The following is a 23,527-nucleotide window of genomic DNA, read 5'->3' on the forward strand; positions in this document are numbered from 1 at the left end:
CTTCGACCACACTATAAATATTATATCCGCTCGAAATAAAAAATGTATCTCAGGACGGCTGGAATGAGTATTAACATGTTTAAAGCAGAGATATAAAGGTGTTCCTTTGTATTGGTTTAATTTTAGTTGCTGTGTAAGTAGGGCTTCTTTGATTTTACGTTTGTTTATATTGTAATATATGATATATAAAACCTTTATACTGTATACTAATTAATAACCTAACATCCAACTGCAAGGGCCCGGCATGGCCTAGCGCGTAAGGCGTGCGACTCGTAATCCGAGGGTCGCGGGTTCGCGCCCGCGTCGCGCTAAACATGCTCTGCCCTCCCAGCCGTGGGGTGTATATGTGACGGTCAATCCCACTATTCGTTGGTAAAAGAGTAGCCCAAGAGTTGGCGGTGGGTGGTGATGACTAGCTGCCTTCCCTCTAGTCTTACACTGCTAAATTAGACGGCTAGCACAGAAGCCCTCGAGTAGCTTTGTGCGAAATTCCCAAACAAACAAACAAAATCCAACTGCATCGCCCCCTACAGTCCCGTATCCGTTTATACTCTCGTCTCTAAGAAATGTGACAGGCAACGGTCAGTTGCAAACTCTCATCGTTTACCTGAAGATGACCTGGGAAGGTCGAAACATTGTTCTCTGCTTATCAGTAAAAATTATAATACCAATACCAGCCATTCTGAGATGTAAATAACACAACCATCTTGTTTAGCAGTTTTGTTAAGTGTCGACAAATTCAAATTATATCGGTTTTAAACGAAAACATTTTCGCCGGTAGCGTTTAAAGATTTTATACCAGTTAACGTAAATTGTATTATAAATCATGTCTGTGGCAGTCAGACCGAAGTAATAACTTACCCATAAACAAGATCATTCTTCATAATTACTTATAAGTCAGCTTCAGAATAATTTAAATAAATTAAATCAAGATTAAATACTTGTTATTGGTCGTTTGCTGTTAATTCCAGACCAAAACAACAGACTATCGGGGTTATGGCCACTACGGGTATTGAAGCTCGATTTGTAGCGTTAGTAACCTTCAAATATATTGCTGAGCCACTGGGGGAAGTAGGTTTATATATCAAAAATGAGAAATGTTTAATCTAAGACTTTAATATAATAATAATAATAATAAAACACCAAAGAATCAGAGATCGTCAGGTAGAACATAAAATCTAAGCTTACTTAAGAAAGAATATTGAACAAATTTAGTAAGGTAAGAATACTGGAGTAGCTTACTTTGGAAGAATACTGATGGAGGTTACTTAGGGAAGAGTACTGGAGTAGCTTACTTTGGAAAAATACTGGTGGAGGTTACTTAGGGAAGAGTACTGAAGGAGGTCAGTTAGGTAAGAATACTGGAGTAGCTTACTTTGGAAGAATACTGGTGGAGGTTACTTAGGGAAGAATACTGGAGGAGGTTACTTTGTAAGAATACTGAAGAAATTTATTAAGGGAAGAGTACTGTAGTAGCTTACTTTGGAAGAATACTGGTGGAGGTTACTTAGGGAAGAGTACTGGAGGAGGTCACTTAGGGAAGAATACTGGAGGAGGTTACTTAGGGAAGAGTACTGGAGGAGGTTACTTAGGGAAGAGTACTGGAGGAGGTTATTTAGGGAAAAGTACTGGAGGAGATCACTTAGGGAAGAGTACTGGAGGAGATCACTTAGGGAAGAGTACTGGAGGAGGTTACTTAAGAAAGAATACTGAAGAAATTTATTAAGGGACGAGTACTAGAGTAGCTTACTTTGAAAGAATACTGGAGGAGGTTACTTAGGGAAGAATACTGAAGATATTTAGTGAGGGAAGAGTATTGGTGTAGCTTACTTGGGAAGATTACTGGAGGAGGTTACTGGGAAGAATCCTAGAGAAGGTTACTTAGGGAAGAATCCTGGAGAAGGTTACTTAGGGAAGAATACTAGAGAAGGTTACTTTTGGGAAGAATACTTGAATAGCTTACTTAGGGAAGAATACCGAGGAAGTTGATTTAAATCAGTATCAGTCTGACTTTATATTTTCACCTGAGCTGAGTAGAAGACGGACGTTTACTCAGTAATACTCGGTAATAACGGAAACATGTTTATAACAACTGATAACGTACATATTTTATTGAAGTAAGAAAAGGAAGGTACTTTGGTAGAAACGTACAAGTCTCTTGTGACATTCAAAAGCACGTAGAATCAAGATAAAACAGGTTAACAACAGAAAAAGAAACTCGATTATCCAATAACAAGTAGAAAACTTGTACAACCTTAAAATTTTCGTTCTGAACTAGTGTTAAAATAAAACGATCCAACCCAAATTAAATATTGATAATTCACTATAGCTTTGTGAAATCTAAAAAGATATTATAAAAAAAGGTGGTATAGCGAATTTCTGTAAGTACTCTCTGGGTCGGGGTGTTGTTGTTATCCGAAGGTCTGGTTCGGGTGTGGCCGGATTGGGCCTTCTCGGGTTGTGTATCCGACGGTTCGTGGCTCGTGATCCGTTATTACAAAAATTCCCTCCGCTCTTTGGTTGTGTGTGTATTATAAGAGACAGTGAAATCCTCTTTGGGTGTGTGTGTGTATTATGAGATAGTGAAATCCTCTTTGTTTGTGTGTGTATTATGAGATAGTGAAATCCTCTTTGGTTGTGTGTGTATTATAAGAGACAGTGAAATCCTCTTTCTTTGTGTGTGTACTATAAGAGACAGTAAAATTCTCTTTAGTTGTGTTTGTATTATAAGAGACAGTGAAATCCTCTTTCTTTGTGTGTGTATTATAAGAGACAGTAAAATTCTCTTTAGTTGTGTTTGTATTATAAGAGACAGTAAAATCCAACTATTCATTCATATAAGAATAATCCTGCTGTCTAGTCTGTCAGCTTGCAGTTAGGGGCGCTCGACTCGCAATCTCAGGGTCTTAGGTTTGAATCATGCCCGCCCTTTTAGGCTGAGAAAGGTTATTAAAATAGTAGTCCAAGAGTTGAAGATACGGGATGTTGACTAGCTGCCTTTCCTCTAAGCTATCATTCCTAAATTAGGGACAACCAACGCAGATAGTTTTCGTACAACTTTGTGCAAAACCTAAACAAGATAAATCTTCGATAGTCAGCAATATTGTATGTGTGTGTGATATAGTTTTCAGATATAACTGGGCCTAAAACAACGAAAACTCTTGGTGTTTAGCATAGCGAAAGAGGTTCAGTTATAGCCAAGCCCACATTTTTGAAAGTCTTGTGAGCTTAGCACAGTTTTCAGATAAAGCTGAGATTCAAACCATGAATTTTTTTCGTCTTATTTAAATAGATACAGTATATAGATATATAATGGCGTGGTCCCCGCGGTTAAGGTCTCAAACTAATATTAAACAGTGCAAAACTTTAATTGTCTTCTCTTCATCTGGCAATAAGTGAAGAACCGTTTACGCCATCTATCTATCGAAACCAAACATATAAATAAAAAGATATGGTATTTCGAACATGGTGGTGCTTCGAATACTCATATATGGAAATTATACGTAACCAGACAGGGCAGCAATAAGTTTATGTACTTAAAACGTTAAAATCCAGGGTTTGATTCCCAGAGGTGGACATAGCGCAGATACCTCATTGACTAGCTTTGTGCTAAAAACAACAAATTATGTATTTACCAAAAATTAGCTTTAGATTATTTCATGATAAATGTTTCATCATAAATAATTTGTAATATTATTATCATAATTAATTTGTAATATTATTATCATAATCAATTTGTAATATTATTATCTTTGATCAAGGGCAGTGTGTTTATGTTGTATTATTGATATTGTATTAGTTATTGCTTTGTTAAAATATTTTGTTCGATCACAGTTTTCGTTCACGAGAAATTGAAACTTAAAATTTGTTTTCCAGTTTCTGGATCTTGTGAAAAAAGATGAGGTCATCCAGGTGTTACTTAAGAAACGAAAGGTCACAGTATTTGCTCCGACAAACCAGGTGTTCGAGAGATCCCGGCAGTTTACTGATGAAGAACAAAACAGGCTAGCCACCTTCTATGTCGGTAAGAAAAGAGGTTGATTGGCCACCTGGACAAACACACCGAAAATAGATAAAATATAAACTACCAAGTCGAGAATACACAAAATATGGACAAACAAGTTAAGAATAGATAAAATATTTCCAATATGTAGCGAAAACATTATTAAATTTTTATTTCTGCACCATTAACAAACGTTTCATTGTAGAAGTTGGGCGAGTTTCTCCTTTTTTGACCTCGGACAATACCTTTTATTGCTGTTACTAATGTGTTCAATGACACGGATTTCATTGTGTTTTTTTTTTAACGAGGGCACGGGTTGACTTCGGGGTATAGCTTTGAGCTATAGTCCCTTTGATACCACAACATTTCCTGTAATACAAGTTGTGGGTGGTTGGGTGCATTGTAGATGTAACAATCGATCCCTAAGCGTATACTGCGGGAGGTATGGTGCTGCTAACTGGCTGCTTACCCTGTGGGACGGGACAGAAGGAACACTGACCACTTGAGGGCCTCCCAACGAAAAGAAAATTTGAAAGTTTTATACAATATATACACTTAAATTTATTAGGAGAGGGATGCTGTTCTTCTGCTCCAGTCTCCATCTGGACCTAAATTCATCCTTGATGATAGCTACAAATAACTTTACCAGGTTTGACATGAAATACACATTCAACTAAAGTATAATCTTTGTTACTTGTTTACATATAAATATCTTTAATTCTTTTCTTTCATTTTGCATTTACCATTTTAATTTATACGACTTATTAACTTTTAAAGATGGGTTTTAATTAAAACGCTAAAACCAAGTCCTTAATCTCAGTACGACCGAACTTGTTGGAAGGAAACGTAATAATGTTGAAAAATTAAAACAAGATAAAAGAATTTACTCTGAATTACAATGAAAACGTTGAACTATTCGTATAAAAACTCTTTATATTTTAGCACGTTTAAATATCAAATATAATTTATTTTTATGCTTTCACCGTTGGTTTTATTTAGTCAAGAAATATCTTTTAAGATAATCGACGGGTAGTTAAAAGTGGCATCCCTACACCGGATAAGAAGAGGCAGGGTGAAAATAGAAAATAGGTATTGTTGAAAATAGACTGCGCCAAGGGATGTTACGTAGGTCGAGTGATGTAAGATTCTAACTCCTTCCTTCCATTACACACACATAAACCGAAATTATTTTGCTTTGGTATTCCTGGATTAATACTGAGATCTAAGTTTCATCTTAGGCCTAACTTTTTAAATGTTGTACATAATATACTTTGAACGAAGATCAGTAGTTTTCTAAACCTTTGTGTCAGGTAAAACTGTCAGAACAACGTAGCACACGCATATAATCCATTCATTAAAAAAAGCAAAAAAATTAGACTTACAAAACCTGAGGGCGTATGACGCAAAATTTGGGGTTCGATCTTCGCGGTAGTCATAGCATACGTAGTTCACCGAGCAGCTTTGCGCTCATTCAAATCTCACGAAAGATATTCAGCCTATAAAAACAGGTGAAGTATTATGAATGTTCTTTGATAGATATGTAGACAGGATGGTTTTGTGTTCGCACGACCAACTTGTTGTCGTGTTCATTCAGTAATTTCTTTTTGTTTTCTCCTTTCATTTCAGTTAATTTTGTCGTCACAAAAAACTTATTTCCGGACGTCGTCAACTCCTACAGTCAAGTAAACGCTCCTTTGTACTTGACGACCAAAGAGAATAAACAAACGGGCGAAAAAGTAAGTTTCACAACTTCATTGTCAGCTTTGAAATTTTTGATTTAATTGTAAGGTAAGCTAAAGAAAAAAAAACTTAGACTCGTCATGTATAAAAGATTTCACATTATTTTTTTGATTGCCTCATCTGATCCTTATGAGCTTGACAATAGATTGCTCCCCAGTGGTATTTCTGCGGACCTGCACTGCTAGAAACTGGGTTTTGATACCCAAGGTGAGCAGAACACAGATACCACATCGTGTGGCTTTGTGCATAACAACAAAATAAACAAACAATAGTAGGAAAAAATAGAAGTCCAATTTTCTTTTGAACCCCACTCCCTCAATGGCACAGCAGCATGTCTACAGACTTACATTCCTATAAACCGAGTTTTGATATCCGTGGTGGGCAGAGCATAGATAGCCCATTGTGTAGCTTTGTGCTTAACTTCAAACAAATAATTCTTTTTTAGGCTGTACAAGGCTTAGAAATTAGTACATTCATACAGTCAATGCATTGCACTTTATAGAATACGTTATAAGAAGGAATAGCACTAAAGGTTCTAGTGGGTGCAATCACTTTCCCTCTTCTTAGTTTAAATTAATGACTGCTATGTGTTTACAACCTTGGTGAAACTTTGCGTTAAATTCTGAAACAAACACACTGTTCTCTTATTACTCATCACCTTGTAGATCGGTGGTAAGTTTATGTGGTTCACTGAAATCTTTGGGCGCAGATTCAATTCCATGTGGTTGGTAAAACGCATGCAGACCATTCTGAGCTGTAGTATGATTGGTTGACCACTGTTCCATTCTACTTTTGACGTTAGCTGTTAACGAAAACCATAGTTTTATTAGATTTTCCTCCCTCTGGTTTCAGTTTTCATTTTGTTATATATAATGACATGCAGTATATTCTGATAAGCACATAAATAACCGCACAGATATTTTTAAATTTATTTTTAAAAGCGTAAGATAATTTCTTTCTAAATCCTTCTTGACATGTTTAGCCCGTTTAATAGTATATTAAGGTACTGTGTTTCCCTGGCAATGGTATATGAAAGTACCATGGTTCCCTACCAATAATATACAAAGGTACTGTGCTTCCCTGCCAATAATATAAGGAGATACTGTGCTTCCCTGCCAATAATATGAGGAGATACTGTGCTTCCCAAGACACAAGAGAACTTCCTATATGTTATTTCAATACGTATCAATTCCATGCTCTACCGCCATCTTTGTTCTCGCGTTCTTTAAAGTGAATTATATTTCTAACGTTGAATTGTCCGAGAACTGTAAGGGTCTCAAGGTCATATGCTATTCCTTTGATAGACAGATATAAAAGTGTGAAAAGATAAGAGAGTGAATGGCGAGCCGGATATTTTAACATATATGTTTGTCATTTATGTATTTGATTACATTTTTTCCCCAGGATTATTTTGTCAACAACGCTAAAGTAGTCGAGGAACGTGAGTATCTCGTGAACGATGGAAAACAAAAGCTGTACATCATCGATGAGGTATTAGATCTCTATAGCTCTAACACCCAATTACCACCGAACGCCTGGGAATTTCTCACTCAACCGAGCATATATAACCTTCGAGAAAACTTAGGGTTAGTATAGGTTTCTGTTCGTTTACAAATGTCACGCTTGTTTCAAATTAAAGTGTTAAAAGGTTGAACTGAAATGTTTAAAACACATTTTTGTGTGATAATGTACTAAGATGTGAATGTTTTTGTAAAAATATATTTGTACTCTTTTAGACCTCCGGTTTCGCACAAAAAATTAATATTATATTATGTATTAGAAAATTTTAAAATATTTTGTTAGGAATTTATGTACTAAGGTCTACAGTTTTTGTACTAAGGTCTACAGTGTTTGAAGTAAAAGAAAAACATCTAGTTACCAGATAAGATCTGTTACTATTCTTTACCCCGTGGGACAGCGGTACGTCTATGGAATTATAACATTAAAGTCATGTGTTCGATTCCTCTCGGTGGCCACTGCAATTAAGCTGCCGTAATTCTTAGTGGTTATTTAAAAACTAGTGTTAATTCTGTCATATACAAAATTCAGTGATAAACATTTAAATTGTACTGCTACACTCAGAGGCCCGGCATGGCCAGGTGGGTTAAGGCGTTCGATTCGTAATCTGAGGGTTGCGGGTTCGAAACCCCGTCGCACTAAACATGCTCGGCCTTTTAGCCGTGGGGGCGTTATATTGTGACGGTCAATTCCACTATATGTTGGTAAAAGAGTATCTCAAGAGTTGGCGGCGGGTGGTGATAACTAGCTGCTTTCCCTCTAGTCTTACACTACTCAAATCGGGACGGCGAGCGCAGATAGCCCTCGAGTAGCTTTGCCCGAAATTCAAAACACAAGTAATCTACACTCAGGACAAATATAATAGAATTATAAAATTCTCTACTGGATTTAGAAGTTTTATAACGTACCTGTACATACTTGGCTGTATAAACAGATTAACCGGTGTACAGAAAAATATCCAAGATGTATGTGAGGTATAGATTACACCCCACCCCGAGCGTCACAGCCGTAAGTTTGCGGAGTTGTAATGCTTTGTATTTAACTACAAAGAAAACAAAAAAAGACATCGACTTGCGTGATCGAAATGTCGTACCTGTTCTAAAAAAAACAAATCTTGCTGTATAAGCTGTAACTTATAGGAACATCGGACAAAGACCGTTTTTTTTTTAGTATTGAACTCCTTCTGTGTATTACGAAACTTTATTTATTAAAAAAGTGCTAGCGAAAATTTCGAATTATACTCGATTTTCAACGATTGCCGCTCGCTACTTTTAAAGTTGTAACTTTGACGATTTTACACTTGGTAATATCTTGTATTCCTTTTATCCGTGAAGAAATACACATCACATAAATTTGTTCTTATACTTCCCTTCGCCGTTTTCTTACCAGTGAACCATACGGGCACGTGCTATTATTACCTGCTGTGCCTTAGTAGTTTTGTTCATTTCGAGATATTAAAGATATGTAAAGGCAGTGCTACCTGTTGTTAAAACCAAACACAGCTCAGAACAAGAAACGGGAAATCGATTAATGAAGTTAATGAATTCACGGATACGAACAGTCATTATAAAGCTATTTTTACCCTCTCTTTTAGATAATGCAGAAAAAGTTATTTAAAAATAAAATGGTTTAGTTTGGTTTGTTTTGAATTTCGCGCAAAGCTGTTCGACGGCTACCTGCGCTAGCCGTCCCTTAATTAGCACTGTAAGACTAGAGGAAAGGCTGCTAGTCATCATCACCCACCGCCAACTCTTGGGTTACTCTTTTACCAACGAATAATGGAATTGACCTTCACATTATAACGCCCCACGGTTGAAAGTGCGAACATGTTTTAGTGTGGCAGGGATTCGTACCCGGGACTCTCAGATTACGAGTCGAGTGCCTTAACCCCCTGGCCAGGCGGGTCTAAAATAAAATGTGTTATGGAAAAAGGATTTTGGATTTTCTTGACATTTATACTACCTGCCTGAAGTCCAGAAAAAAATTAGATGGAATCCTCAATACCCGCGACACTTAACATTATTTTAGAGAAGGTTAGAGTAAATTCATCTACGAGATTTTTTGTCTTTTTAGTTTTTATAAGCTATATTTTTGTGCGCCAACAATACCAAGCGTGAAGCGCACGAATATCCGATTCTATTTTATTACTCAACAGAATCTTTGCCGTCAGATCAGAATCTTTACTCATCAGAATAATTCAAATTGAAATTATTTTAGACAGAGTTAGAATAAATTAAACTCTGAGATTTGGGCGTGTTCACGTACAGAAATCTAAAAGGTTTGATTTCCTGAGCTCAAAATTTCTAATAAGATCTTAAATTGGTCAATTGATGGCAAAGCTATGAGCCAAAACTCTGTGCTTGAAAAACTCAGAGGCATTCTATGAGCCATTATGCCGCGCCTAAAATTTAGACAGTTGCTACTTAAATATTTCTCGAAGCAAAAGCAACTTGTATTTACGATTCGTGTATTTTGACCCTATATATTTATATATAAATTTATTTTTCAAATAAAAGAGAAAGAGATAATTTCTTTAATATAACAAAACTTCTATTTCGACTATAAAGTTCCTTTTTTAAATTCGTCTTATGCAAATTTTCTTTAGAGCTTTTGCATCACGTGTTCGATCTGAAAATGTTGTCGAATTGTTCACTCGTGTTGGAAACCACACCTACTTTTTACCTGTTGGGGAAGGAAACGAACAGAACATAAACGCATTGCTGGACGTCGACAGCAAGGTGAGAAAATTTTCTGTTTCAGAATTTCGCGAACAGCTACACAAGGGCTACCTACGCTAGTCGTTCCTAATTTAATGTAAGACTATAGTGAAGTCAGTTAGTCATCAGCACCTACCGCCAACTCTCAGTGGCGGCGCCATGATATTTTCGTTGGGGGGGAGGGCCGAGGTAAACTGTGGAGGGGCTTCCCAAAATGCCATCAATATGAAGTATAGATGGCAAATTATAATAATGTAAATACCAAGGTACATTTCAGAAAGGTGTGCAATTTTGAACTGTGTTTTCAATGCAGTTTTCATTGAAAACTCATACCCTGATTAATAATTCATTATTATAAATTAGAAATAATCTGTTTATGAAAATATACGTATATGTAAAAGAGGAAGCTCACCTAAATTCCACCCAAGGTAATACATAATAATAAAGAAAATCAAGATTAGCTTAGATTGAACATTTAATATACCATTAAGAGTAAAGCTACAAATCAAAAGAAATATAACATAAAGACATAGTTTACATAGCAGAAACGAATTATCGCATGTGAAGTTAATACACTCTGAGGAAAAGTAAGGTCACTATCAGGCTAACTATCTTAATGAAGACGTTGAGTTCTACAGATCTATGTCTCTTTGATGTTAATTGTTAAGCAATAACGACGATTGTGTTTTCCATATTTTATGAATATATGTAGGTAACAATATTGGGGGGCTGAGGGGGACTTGGCACATTTTGGGGGGCTCAAGCCCCCCTAGGCGCCGCCACTGCCAACTCTTGAGCTACTCTTTTACCAACGAATAGTGGAATTGAACGTTAACGTTATAACGCCCCACGGATGAAAGGGCGAGCTTGTTTGGTGTGATGGGGATTCGAACCCACGACCCTCGGATTACGAGTCGAATGCCTTAACCTCCTGGCCGTGCCGGGCCAGTGAGGAAGTTACTCCACCCAGGAATCTTTGGACGTTAGCTAGCAGTGTCAAATAAACGTGACAGTTGGTTAGATACTAAAAGAAAGCACACATGCTCTGGTAATTCTGTTTAAAAAATCATCTGTTTCCAAGTTATACTGCCACGTGAGAAAGGACTATCGTACAGTCAGTGACGTATGTATATATATATTTGTGAATTCACGAAACTGTGTTGATTTTCATTGTCGATATGACGAAGCCTGCCTGTATCGAAACGAAATACATTAAAAAAAAAACACGGAAAAAAGTATCACGTCGATTTATAAAACACAAACTAAATGAAAGTTCTCCTATTGTTTTTATACTTTTTATTTAAGGGTCACTTTCTGCGCAGTGTTTAATTTAGCGGTCTGGCGAGCTGAGGTTCTATGGTTCGTGCCCCGTCATTGACCAAAAACAATTGCGCTCTCCAGTTTGTAGCCAGTGGTATTATAAGAGTGACTGTCAAATCCCATTATTTGTCTGACAAAGAGTAGCTCAAAAATTGGCAGTGGGTGGTGCTGACCATCTGTATTTTATTTCTAGTCTACCACTTCACAATTAAGGATGGAAGGTGTCAAATGCTGTTGTGTAGCTTTGCAAGAAATACAACATATAAATAGATACCTATTTATGTGAATTTTTCGTTCAGCCCATTACTAAACTTCTCTTCTTTTTTCTAAATATAATTTATGCAGACTATTACATTTTGTACTTATATTATTATAAGCCAGTACTAGGTACATGAATTATACACTCCACTTCATGTTTTAAGAGGCCAGATGTGCCCTAGTGGCTAATGTATCAGGATGCAAGTTACAGGATTTACGGCTCACACTTCCTTGGAGTTGAATCAAACTCAGTACGGTGAGTACGTGCATTATAAGAGTGATGGTCCAATTCCACTATATGTTTAGATTGGCTCCAGAATGGGTACTGTTGACTACCTGCTCTCCATCTATTCTATCACTTCAAAATTAGGGACGACTAGCACAAATAGTCCTTGTGTAGCTCTAAGAAATTACCTGGAACAAACAAATTATCATATATCGAATGATCTCATACTAGTAAAAATGTGTTTGGAATAGGTTTAATTATTGGTTTATTATTAATGATTATTGGGGTATTTAATTGTTGACTATCTGCCTTCAGTTTATTCTATCACTTCAAAATTAGATACGGCTAGTACAGATAGTCCATGTGTAGCTTTTAGTTATTATCTGGAATTAACAAATTATAATGTATCAGATGACATCATACTAGTAAAGATGTGTTCGGAAAAGATTAAAATAACCTGTAGTCATCTGATTATACAATTTGATAATTATAATTTGACACGATCTTCCAGAAGTAAAAAGATTAATTAACTCACAAACAAACCCCAATTCATCACCGACTTTGTAATTAAAGATAATATCTCTCATTTAGGTAATCAAAGGTCACATCATTCCAAAAGAGGTTCTTTTTACTCGAACTATGGGATCAGAACCCTATCCATCATACTCTTATGATCCAGCAGAGCTGAAAGTGGAGTTGACTTTGGTTAATCAAACAAACAGTCTAGGAAATGGATACATATGTAAGTTATTTTTTTAATTAAAGTAAAAGGAAGACATTTTGATGCATCAGTAGTTTCAAGAGCATTTATGTTTTTTAAGCTGGACTTACAGTAGGAAATAAGTAATTCATCTAAAATAAATATTGATTAGCAAGTTAACAATTTTGTGATCAAAAATATCGAACAAGTTGTTAGCATGTAAAAGCACTTCATTATTTACCTTTGGTAGTGCATAGGAGACATTTTAACACTATAAATAAATAACCTTGTAATACTAACTTTGTTATTTTTCTTCACTTGGACACTCAACGTTTCGTTTTGCAGTTTTTTTTAGGACCTCTTGAAGTCAGTTATGATTTGTGTTTTAGGTGAACACTCCTGGAAAAGCTGTAAATCAAATTGTTGAGTGTCCACTTAAACAAAAATATGAGTTTGTTGTTATAAGGTCGTTTCTTTCTAGAGTTAAAGCACTTCCTAATTGTCAGGCACAAATATACATTTGTACTCAAGTTCATTAGCCATATTTTGTACTGTAAACCTATTCAGTTATTTGTCTGTTCCATTAACAGTATGGTGGTTTACTTGAGGCTCTAAGTCAAAAGAAACATTTACTTATGTTATGAACTGGAATTGAGAACATCATTTCAGTCAAAGTTCAATCATCTCATAAAATCCGAATTTTTACAATTGCTAACCAAGAATATAATAATCTTAACAGACAAACTATTATTTTCTCAGTTTTTATATATATATATTTTTTTTCCATTCCCTATGGAAGTGTTTGCCCAGAGCAATACCCTTCAGAGTGACCACAGGCACCGTAAAGGAGTGGTCCTCTCGAAGATTGTTCGACCTAACATTCCGGTCAAGAATGGTGTTGTACATCTTATTGAAGCACCCCTGATGATTATCAACATTACCATCTGGGATTTTATTCAAAAGGAAAAACAAGGGAGGCTATCGTAAGTAGACTAATATACTAGACATACTTCTGTGTGGTTCCTAAAAGTGTTCTGTTTCAAGATTAGATAAAACCAAAATTAAGAGTAACAAATATTTTTATTTCTTGCTTTTTAACTTTATATGTCATGTTGTGTTGTAGTCTACAGAATGTATAATTTTTTCTGTGATTCGTGGTATGCTCGTGTTTTATTAACATTGTGGCAGTACAAATTGCAAGGCATATGTGACGTCATTTTTATGGTCTACTGACTGACAGACAACACACTATTGTATAGTTATGTTAATGGTTAAAAAAGATGGCTCATCTAGGCAGCCTTTGGCCCCCTTTCAAGAAAATTATGTTAAGATGTTTTTGTATTTAGACTTTCCTTGGATATCATAGTTAATCTTATTGTAAATTAATTTTCAAAATAGGTTTGACTCTTTTGTTTTCACCAGGGACCTCATTGTACCTGTGCATGATATAGCATTTATCATTTAAGCTCTTTGGTTGATTTATGATCTTGTTTTTGAAAACCAATCAGCATTCGTTTATTTGTTCAGAGGCTTTCCCCTTTAACTTTCCCATTCTGGGCTAACAGAACAGAACACACTTGTCAGCTAATGAACACAATTGTTGTTTGAATGCCTACAACATAAAATAGGAATTAAAAACAACACAACTTCCTGGGTTAATAAAACAGAACATATGTGTCAGTTGATGAACAATATTATGTTAAACTTTATACAGTCTTCAAACATGTAACAAAAATACAATCTAACAACATAACAGTGTCTTCAAATAATACAGTTTTGAATTTGGGAGGGCATGTCAGTTGTGTTGTTAGATAACACAAACATATTTTAAGTTCACATCACTAAAACAGTGAGTTGTGTTACAGTTTATACAAGTGTGTATTTGGAAAAAAACAATTTGTGTTTTTTGGGCATTAACACAATATTTATGTTAAATTAGAACACAGCTTTTGCAACACTGCATGTGACAACGTTTCTTAAACTAGTTTTTATGTACTTGTTTTGAAACCATTAGTAGAACATTTTTCAGTGTTTTCAAAATTATTCACAAACCCAAAACAGTACACAACCTAAAACTATTAAAGCTTTATTTCAAAGCTAACAAATATTGTCTCTAGTAGTTTCTGTTCATTATTTATAGGGTGTTTGTTTCAAATACATACAATATTATACTGGAATTGGTTTTTTATAAAGGCATTTTCTAATTAACAGTATAAAACATAAAATCCTAGATTTTTTGGCTCATTGAAGACTTAAACATTTATTATTTCTTACAGCATGTAGCTTCAATAAAACAGTTCCCATATCAGAGCTAATACCTACATAAAAAGAAATTGTTTTTTTTCTAATGTTTCTATTTTTCTATAGGCTTTGAGATTAGTCCTATAAATGAGATATTGTGAGATACTTCAAGTTAATTCATTATTTCAAACATTTCCACTGTAAAGAATTAGGTACTTTACATTTTATCTCTATTAAAAATATTTTTTTAAATTATTAACCATGCTTAATTTGATGAACAGATAAAAATTAATTAATTGTACAAGGTTGCAGTACCTACTTATTATACAATTATTTATTTCAATTATAATGACTCAGTTAATTAGGATATATAATTATAAAGACCTGGCTAAGTACAAAACTGGTATAATTATAATTAAGCAAATTCAATCATGAACTTGTAGAACAGATTATACTTCTAGAGAACTTATACAACTCATATATTTAACTTGTTTATTTCCAGGAGATTATAGAACTGGTTAATTAACTTTTGTACTTCAGTGAACCCATAGATCTATTCAGTTATACTATTTGTTCGTGTCTTGTGAACTTGTACAACTGGTTAATCACTTCTATATTTCTAGTGAATTTGTATAACAGTTAGTTGTGTTACAGTTTGCACAAGTGTGTATTTGGAAAGAAACAATTTTTGATTTTGTGAAATAACACAATGTTTGTGTTAATATACATCACAACTTTTGAAATACATGCAATAGTTTTAAGTATTTTTTCGTTTTTAAAGCATTTTTCCAGTGCACTTGTATAACTGGTTAGTTATTCTATTGTATATTTCCTTGAACTTGTACAACTTGTTAATTATTCTACTTTCATTTTTCCAATGAACTTATAGAAATGGTTAGTTATTACACTGAACTTATATAAGCAATTAATTATTTCAACTTGTATATTTCCAATGAGTTATTGTACTCGTATCTTTTCTCTGAACTTGTAAAACTTGCTATTATTCAACTTTCATTCTGCCAGTGAACTTACAGAAATGGTTGGTTATTCTACCTGTATATTTCCAGTGAACTCTGTAACTGGTTAACTATACAACTTGTATACTTACAGTGAATTTGCAGAACTTATTAACTATTCTCCTGAGTTTCGGTCTGAACTAATGATCACTGGACAAGAGAAAACTGTGTTCGCTCCCACAAACAAAGCTATTCGAATGTTAGAAAATGTCCAGACTCTAAAAGGGAACATCACTGCCCTCACAAATGTAAGCATATTATGGTCTTAATTACTGTTTAACCTGTCTGTATTACTTGTGTTAGTTAAGTTTCCACCTCGTATATTTATACCAGTATCGTGCTTATATATATGTATATACACTAGAATGCTTACAAGTGTTTAAAGAACATGCCTCATTTTAGTCATGTGCTTCATAGATTTTTGTTTATGAGGCTTATGTAAAAATATACATAAATATATAAATGGGAAGAAATGTGAATGTTTATCAGTATTAAAATCAAACACTTAATTTGCATAATGTAATGATCTACAGAAGAAAATTCAGTATTTATAGTATATTATCTTTGGTCTAATCCAAATATGGCATCTTTCTGCAACCTCAACAGGGACCAGATCTCTAATTTTAGTGATTAAGCCATCAAACCTTCCACTGATCCACCTTATATTAGTAAATAATTGTCTTAATAATTTTGATCAGTAAATATCACCAAAGGAATTGTAAATTGTATTCAAACCTCGTTATTTTATATTTTACAGTAATCAAATTTCTGTACGTTTTTCTGTCCTTTCCAGATTTGACCTTATCTAAGTGGTCATACTTCAGACATTTTAATCTTTACTGTTGTCTTCTCAATAGTTGCTGAGACTACACATGGTAATGAAGTCTGTGTCAACAGATGACATCAGGAATGGAAGAATCACGGAACATTTAGCTGCAGACCATCTTCGATACTTGTACTTCCGTGTGGTCGGGAAAGACAGAAATAGAAGTATGTTCCTTTTTTTTTCTCTCTGTTTTTAGCAATCAGAAATCTATCAGAAATCACTCCAGTGGAGCTCTTAAAATCGATTTTAAAAACCTGCATTGTAGTCTCTCTTCATTCACCACACTTAAGTTTTTAATAAGTAGTGATTTCCCAAACTGTGAAATATGTTCCACTTTGGAATCAAGGAGGGAAGGAGAGTTTCAAGAGACAAGGGTTATAATGAGTAGTAAAATATTAATAGCTTCCCATTTTTTACAATAAATAGAAACTCAGGTAAATCTCTTGACAGTTAAGTTGCTTTCCTTGTTATAATGAGTTCAAAATATGTTGTAAATATAATATAGATAACAAAAACCTGGAAAAGTGACAGAGAGGAGCTCATGATTGCAAAAACATTGGAAAGTTCTGCTGTAGAGAATAATTTATTAAATTTACTGGTTCTAGGCAACATCACGTGTTTCTTGTTTTTCTTTCAAAGGAGGGCTGTTGGAAGATAATATTGAATTTAGTGTTTGAGTTGTAGCTTTGTTTTGTCACTTCTGGCAAATTTTAATGTCAGTGGGTTGAAAAAAAATATATGTTTCGTTTGTTTTGAATTCCCCCCTTGCTGATTTCTCCAAGCCTCAAGTTATCTGCATGGCTAGTGCAGATAACTAAATTAGGGATAGCTACAGATAAATTAGGGATAGACCACAGATAGTCCACCTAATATTGGTACTAAAACCCAATTTTTAGTATTTTAAGTTCACAAATATACCAATGTCTGGCTGGGTGAAGTCAGACTAGAGGGAAGGCAACTAGTCATCACCACACACTGCCAATTCTTACGACTGAAAAGTTGGATTGACCATAATATTATAAAGTCCCCACAGTTAAAAGGGTGGACATGTTCAGTGGCAAACGTTTGCACTTTGTCCAGAAAGAAGGCTACTTTGTGTACAAAAATAATGTATATAGAACTAAGACTATAACAGAAATAAATTTTAACATGTGTGATTGACCACTCTATTTGTAAGAAAATTTCGTGTAAATAATGGATCTTTTTAATATAACTTTTTACAGTATTATTACTGAAAAAAAAAGAATCAATCGACTCCACTAACTTGAACTTGGTAAAAAATATGAGATATTATTTCAATACGAACTGTAATATTGTCTTCTAGTCATTAATTTGGCCAATCGCCCTTTCTTCTACCTCTTTGTTTTCAAATATTTTCAGTTTATTTTTCCTTTCACAGAAAAAAAAATCAAAGTAGTATCTCTTATGTCGATTGAATATTTATTTATTTATTTTTTAGAAATAAGTCAATACTTTAGCATGATGTACCCTTCCTCTCTCTCCCAGGAATTTTGAGGGCTTATGACAATAAATTCGGCTTTAGGCTTAATCGCAAACGTGTCTTGCATCTTGTCTTTACTGTTTCAAATAACTTTTATTATGAGCTGATCACCCTCGAATTATTTTGAACAGAGAAAACTTAAGAAAGAACTATGAAGTTGCGTCTTCTAAGGGTGGTTATAAAATAGTCTGGACTTAACTGGTCTTAAAAGTTGTAGCATTTTATTGTTGGAAATTTGCCCGTGCAAGTAGCCCTAATGTATAACGTGTACGAATTAACATTAATTATCAGGCTTTTAGTAATATAATGTTAAACCTAATGCATGTATTTCTTTACGTGGAATGACACAATTTTAATGTTACTTGAATTACAAAATTCTGCACCTCTGTTAATTCGTAGTAATTCTAAATTTAAGCCATGATGCGAGAAAAACACGTAAGTGAAAAATCAGTTAAAGACAATAATAATAATAAAAAACCTTGATAGCTCTCAGGTTATTATAGTCCATCATATTGCTGCTGTGTAAGGAAGTTTCACATTTCGATAGTGCTCAGCTTGTAGAATTTTGAATACTTACCTAAACTTAACCTGTTTAATTTTGGTGTAGGGTATGCTGGAATTTATTCCGTATTAAAAAAAATGCAAACAACAACCTCATAATATCTAATTTAAAATTATTGTTTATATAAAAGAGTGTTTAACTGAATATGAAGCCTTTTTTTTTTCGAACTGTGGTTTATGTAACTTAGAGCATTATAATCTAAGGTTCATTCTAGGTAAGCTTCACAGTATCATCATTAACGTTCTTTGATCATGATTTAACATGAACCCTGTATTATCTCTTTTAGTACTATTGAGTATGTTTTGCCTAATTTCATTTACTTTATTTGATTATAAAATATATTATTTTACTTAAAAAACTATTTTTTTCAGCCTTGACTGTAGATGGAGGTGGAGTCAATGCAACTGCTGTTCAAGCTGATATTGGAGCGACAAATGGGATCGTCCATATAATTGACCAAGTTTTGGGCATGCCTTTTCAAGTAATTAGCGAGAAGCTGGCCAACGATCCCGATCTAAAGTAACTATTAGTTATTGCTTTATTATGTGGTATGGATAGTCTCGGATATTGTAGGGTTAACGACAATCAGTTTTTCTGATATATTTTTGTGATCTTTCAGAATCGTAAAAACTGTAAAGCAACTAATTACTTTTAAAACTGTCCCCGATCAAATTGTCATAAAATAATTTTGGACAATTCTAATTAAAAATTAAACCTAAACACACTTAGTCAAATGAGATTGTAAATTTAAAGTAAATATATTTTTTCTTCGCTTTTCTTGGTCAGTTTAGAATACAATCCATGCTTCTTTCCATAACGGTTGTTCACTTTAGTCTAAATGACTAAATTCAATTATATAAATATTTACAGAAAACTATAAACATAATATAGCGGACATTTGAAAATTAACTGTACATGAATATGTTTTCTTATAGCAAAACCACATCAGACTATTTGCTGTGTCTACAGAGGGAATCGAATCCCTGATTTTAGCGTTTAAGATCTAAAGATCTAGAAATCGGGGGAGGGGGGTCATTAACAGTGGAAAGCAAATGCTATAGATAATTATAACTTTTTCATTTTATTTTTCAGAGAAACATATGAATTAGGTTTGATGAATAACTGGAACGAAAAATTGATGGATAAGAAAAAACGATTCACATTTTTCGTACCTGACGAACAGGCGTGGCAGCAGTTAAAGGAAGAACATTTTACTGAGCACCAACGACTGCACATGGACGAGTACAGTGACCAGATGAACAAGGTAGTGTTTAATCAATCGATTATGAGGACCTGCAATGGTTTTATTGTCTTGAAATACAAAATTAGGTAGCTGTTATATCATTCTGGCAGATATATTCCTTTGGAATAACCCATTATAAGGAATAAAAAATGCAAAATTAGGTAACTGTTATATCATATTGGCAAACATAATTCTTCAGAATAACCTATTACAATAAATAAAGGATAGAAAATATCAAATTAGGTAACTGTTATATCATTTGCATAAATACTTGCCTTCACGTTTTAAAGCTTCAAGCACAGTTACCCACGACAAGGTAAATAACGTTGGATTTAAATTTTATCTGGTTAGATAGTTATGTATTTTAATTATTATAGCTTAAACAATATTTGCACTTTTTCACAAAGTCGAGCAGCCGGTATGAAGATTCTAAATAACACATGAAGAATGTAATTACGCTTATTGAAGAATATGTGAAGAGTTTTCTATACAAATGAGGCTACTTTACAAGGATATTATTTAAATACATACATATATATATTATAACCATAACTTTTAAGACATAAACAAAACACATTAAAATTAACAAAATATGCTGCATATTGTAAAAAAAGATTTTAGGGTACAAGTTACAACGTGGAATTATAAAATGTATCCTAGGTTTTGAAGGTGATTGAGGAAGTAGGACCCACATTGTGGTTGGGATATACCGTTTATCAGTTGTTGTTTTTTGTACAATCACCTCCAGAACTTAGGATACATTTTATAATCCCAAGTTGTAACTTGTATCCTAGGATCGTTTTTTTAAAAATATGCAACGTATTTTGTTTAATTTTAATGTATTTTGTTTATGGCTTAAAAATGTATGGTTACAATATAATTAATCAGAGGTTGGGATTTGCTGTTTTTAATGCAGTCCTTCCTCATGATTTTGTTTATTCATTTATCTTCATTTAATTATTTACGTAATTATGTAATTATTTAAATTCATTGAAATATATATATATATATTATTATTATGTTTAAAAGGCACACTATTTACAAGTATATAAATGTATGGAGTTCCTTAACCTCCAAAAAACAAGCACTATTAAAGTCACCAAAGCGTCCACAATAACAATGAGTTTTTAAATAAACAATATTATCTGTAACGTTGCATATCATACTAATAAAAATAAATGATTTGTTTCCCGTTTATTTTAAACAAGGCTCGAATCCCTGTCACACCAAACAAGCTTTCCCTTTCAGCCGTGAGGGCGTTAAAAAGTTTCGGTTAATCCCACTATTCGTTGGTGAAAGAGTAGTTCAAGAGTAGGCAGTGGGTGGTGTTGACTAGTTGCCTTCCCTCTACTCTTACACTACTAAATTAGGGACAGCTGGCGCAGATAGTCCTTCTGTAGCTTTGCGCGAAATTCAAAACAAATAACCATGTAGATAAACTGCCACAATTTCTCCTTTTACTTTTAGATATTGGATCGCCATCTGGTGGTAGGAGAGGAGCTTTCGTCACGGGATTTAGAAACACGTGGAAACGTTGAAACAACAAACGGAGAATTCACGATTGAAAGAGGATACGGTTATGGTAGTAATTTCGCTTCCTTATAATTTATAATTCCATACACAAATAACTATCAAGTAACTATAATTATATTAACTTTTAATATTGTATTTATTTATTTTTGTTTGTTGTTGTTTTTTCCTGCTAAAAATGTGTATTTTCTTCTCTTCATATTTATGTAGGACAATTATCTCTTGAATGGCAAAACCTTAGAGCTACGATTGTTCGACCAGACATTCAAGCAACCAATGGCATCATTCACGTCATCGACCGTATTATGGTAAAGCCCGGAGAAATTACGGTAACAGGGGGCACTACGACCTTGTCAGTTTCTATAGCGATAGTTTTAGTGAGTTTGGCGCTTCTGCGTGGAATGTAAACTGTTCTATTCTGGTCTACCCTACCTCTCAGGTCATTCTATATCGTCACTGAGAGCCTATTATTTGAAATGGATCCAGGTTCTTTGTCTGTTCTTGTTTGGACCTTTGATAGACCTGTGTGACACAGGCTGGAATGAGCCAAAAGATCCCAAGACGTAAAGATGATTAAACTATGTACAACTGAACTTACGGTTATTGATACACTGCTGTGACCCGGGAAGGAAAATGGAATTTTTATTATGAAGGCAACTCATAACGATTGGAGGACTGAATTTATTTCAACTAGAATCTTAATGACGTCGGCAGATACTGCTTGTTTGTGATTCGTTGACGGAGTGAAAATCTAAGGAAAATGACAAGTCAAGCGAACAAATGAGTGTGCGTTGATTTATATGTATCATAAAATTATTGTAACCAGACAAATTGATAAAATATTCAATGGAAATTCTAAAAAAAATAATCAAAATTTACTCGCTTCTTAATACGTTTTGTAATTCTTAGTAAGGTAATATTAAAAACCACTGAAACTTGAAATATAAATTTGCTCACAATATGTATAGAATTGTACTTAAGCCTTTAACGAATTAATTTTAACCCTACTCTTGCAATTTAGGCCTAAGTTTGTTTTTCTTAATCAAGCATCATCTCCCACACACGATAATAAGTGTTCGAATAATACTGTTTGTGGTTGTACTGTTTGTTTGGTGTAGACGTAACCCTATTGTTCATTGTTTAGAATTTCATTGATATCCTAGTTTAACACTATTACGAAAAGTTGCTCTGGGGCCTATTAGGCCCCACTTTTCGTAGGAGTGTTAAGGTGCATAGTTCTGATGTGGTGATTTGTGAAAGTAACAATGGCTTTAACCAGTACTTTTAGTTAATGTTTAAGATAAATGAAAGGTCTTGTTAAGACATATACTTAGTTTTTGTTTAACTGAACAACTGATGTGTGTGTAAATTTGACACTATTTTCTTTCTGTGTGTGTTTTGTTACATTATATGTCATCATATTTCTTTATTGAACGATGCACCTATGAAATAACTACCCACGGTCAACAGTGAATATAATTGACCGCCGCTTTAAACTCTAGAGTAATGTAATATTGTCAAGTCTGATATATTTTTTTGACGAGGTTCAACAGTGGGTACAAGTATTTAAACAACAGTCTCACCTATTGTTTTCATTGTAGTAGCCACCTGCTAGTACAGCGATAAGTCTACGGATTTACAACGCTAAAATCAGGGGTTCGATCACCCTCAGTGGGCTTAGCAGATAGCCCGATGTGACTTTGCTATAAGAAAACACACACACACATTGTAGTAATCTAAATGATGTATCGACAGCTATATTATACCCAGGTTCTATTATAAATGTACAAGTCATTTGTTAATCTACCCATTTCGCTGAAGCCAGCATCGCGAAAGTCGACATTGTACAATAAAAGTTTCATACGAACAACGTGCTAGTCTATAAAATAAATATGCTACATTCAGGGTTTAGTGTGATACATGGATTTAAAAAATAAAGCCTTTTTTGACTTGTGTTGAATCTCTATCTATCTATATATCTATATATATATATATATATATATATAAGTATTGTAGACGCAGAATACATGTATCAATATTTTTGTGGAACTTTTTGTATTTGCCGTTCCGTATACAATGCAAGTAAACGCCGTAAATTGGGCTTCCCAGTAATATATGTCGGGTTT

At 34.1% G+C, this 23,527-nt stretch overlaps 1 protein-coding gene across 1 annotated transcript in view; it reads left to right on the plus strand.

Moving 5' to 3' along the window:
- LOC143224855 (fasciclin-1-like) overlaps positions 1-23,361 on the plus strand; it is a 56,488-nt gene extending 33,127 nt beyond the window's left edge. Inside the window, exons 2-13 of the mRNA XM_076453223.1 lie at positions 3,877-4,024; positions 5,630-5,739; positions 7,148-7,329; positions 9,867-9,999; positions 12,374-12,524; positions 13,282-13,465; positions 15,834-15,987; positions 16,597-16,729; positions 19,000-19,147; positions 19,721-19,892; positions 21,339-21,453; positions 21,612-23,361. Of these exons, the coding sequence (XP_076309338.1) occupies positions 3,877-4,024; positions 5,630-5,739; positions 7,148-7,329; positions 9,867-9,999; positions 12,374-12,524; positions 13,282-13,465; positions 15,834-15,987; positions 16,597-16,729; positions 19,000-19,147; positions 19,721-19,892; positions 21,339-21,453; positions 21,612-21,808 (1,827 nt within the window). The 3' untranslated portion in view covers positions 21,809-23,361. The remainder of the gene's footprint in view (positions 1-3,876; positions 4,025-5,629; positions 5,740-7,147; positions 7,330-9,866; positions 10,000-12,373; positions 12,525-13,281; positions 13,466-15,833; positions 15,988-16,596; positions 16,730-18,999; positions 19,148-19,720; positions 19,893-21,338; positions 21,454-21,611) is intronic.
- Positions 23,362-23,527: the final 166 nt, after the last annotated feature.

This window comes from Tachypleus tridentatus, chromosome 9, assembly GCF_004210375.1.
Source record: "Tachypleus tridentatus isolate NWPU-2018 chromosome 9, ASM421037v1, whole genome shotgun sequence".
Lineage (NCBI taxonomy): Eukaryota > Metazoa > Arthropoda > Merostomata > Xiphosura > Limulidae > Tachypleus > Tachypleus tridentatus.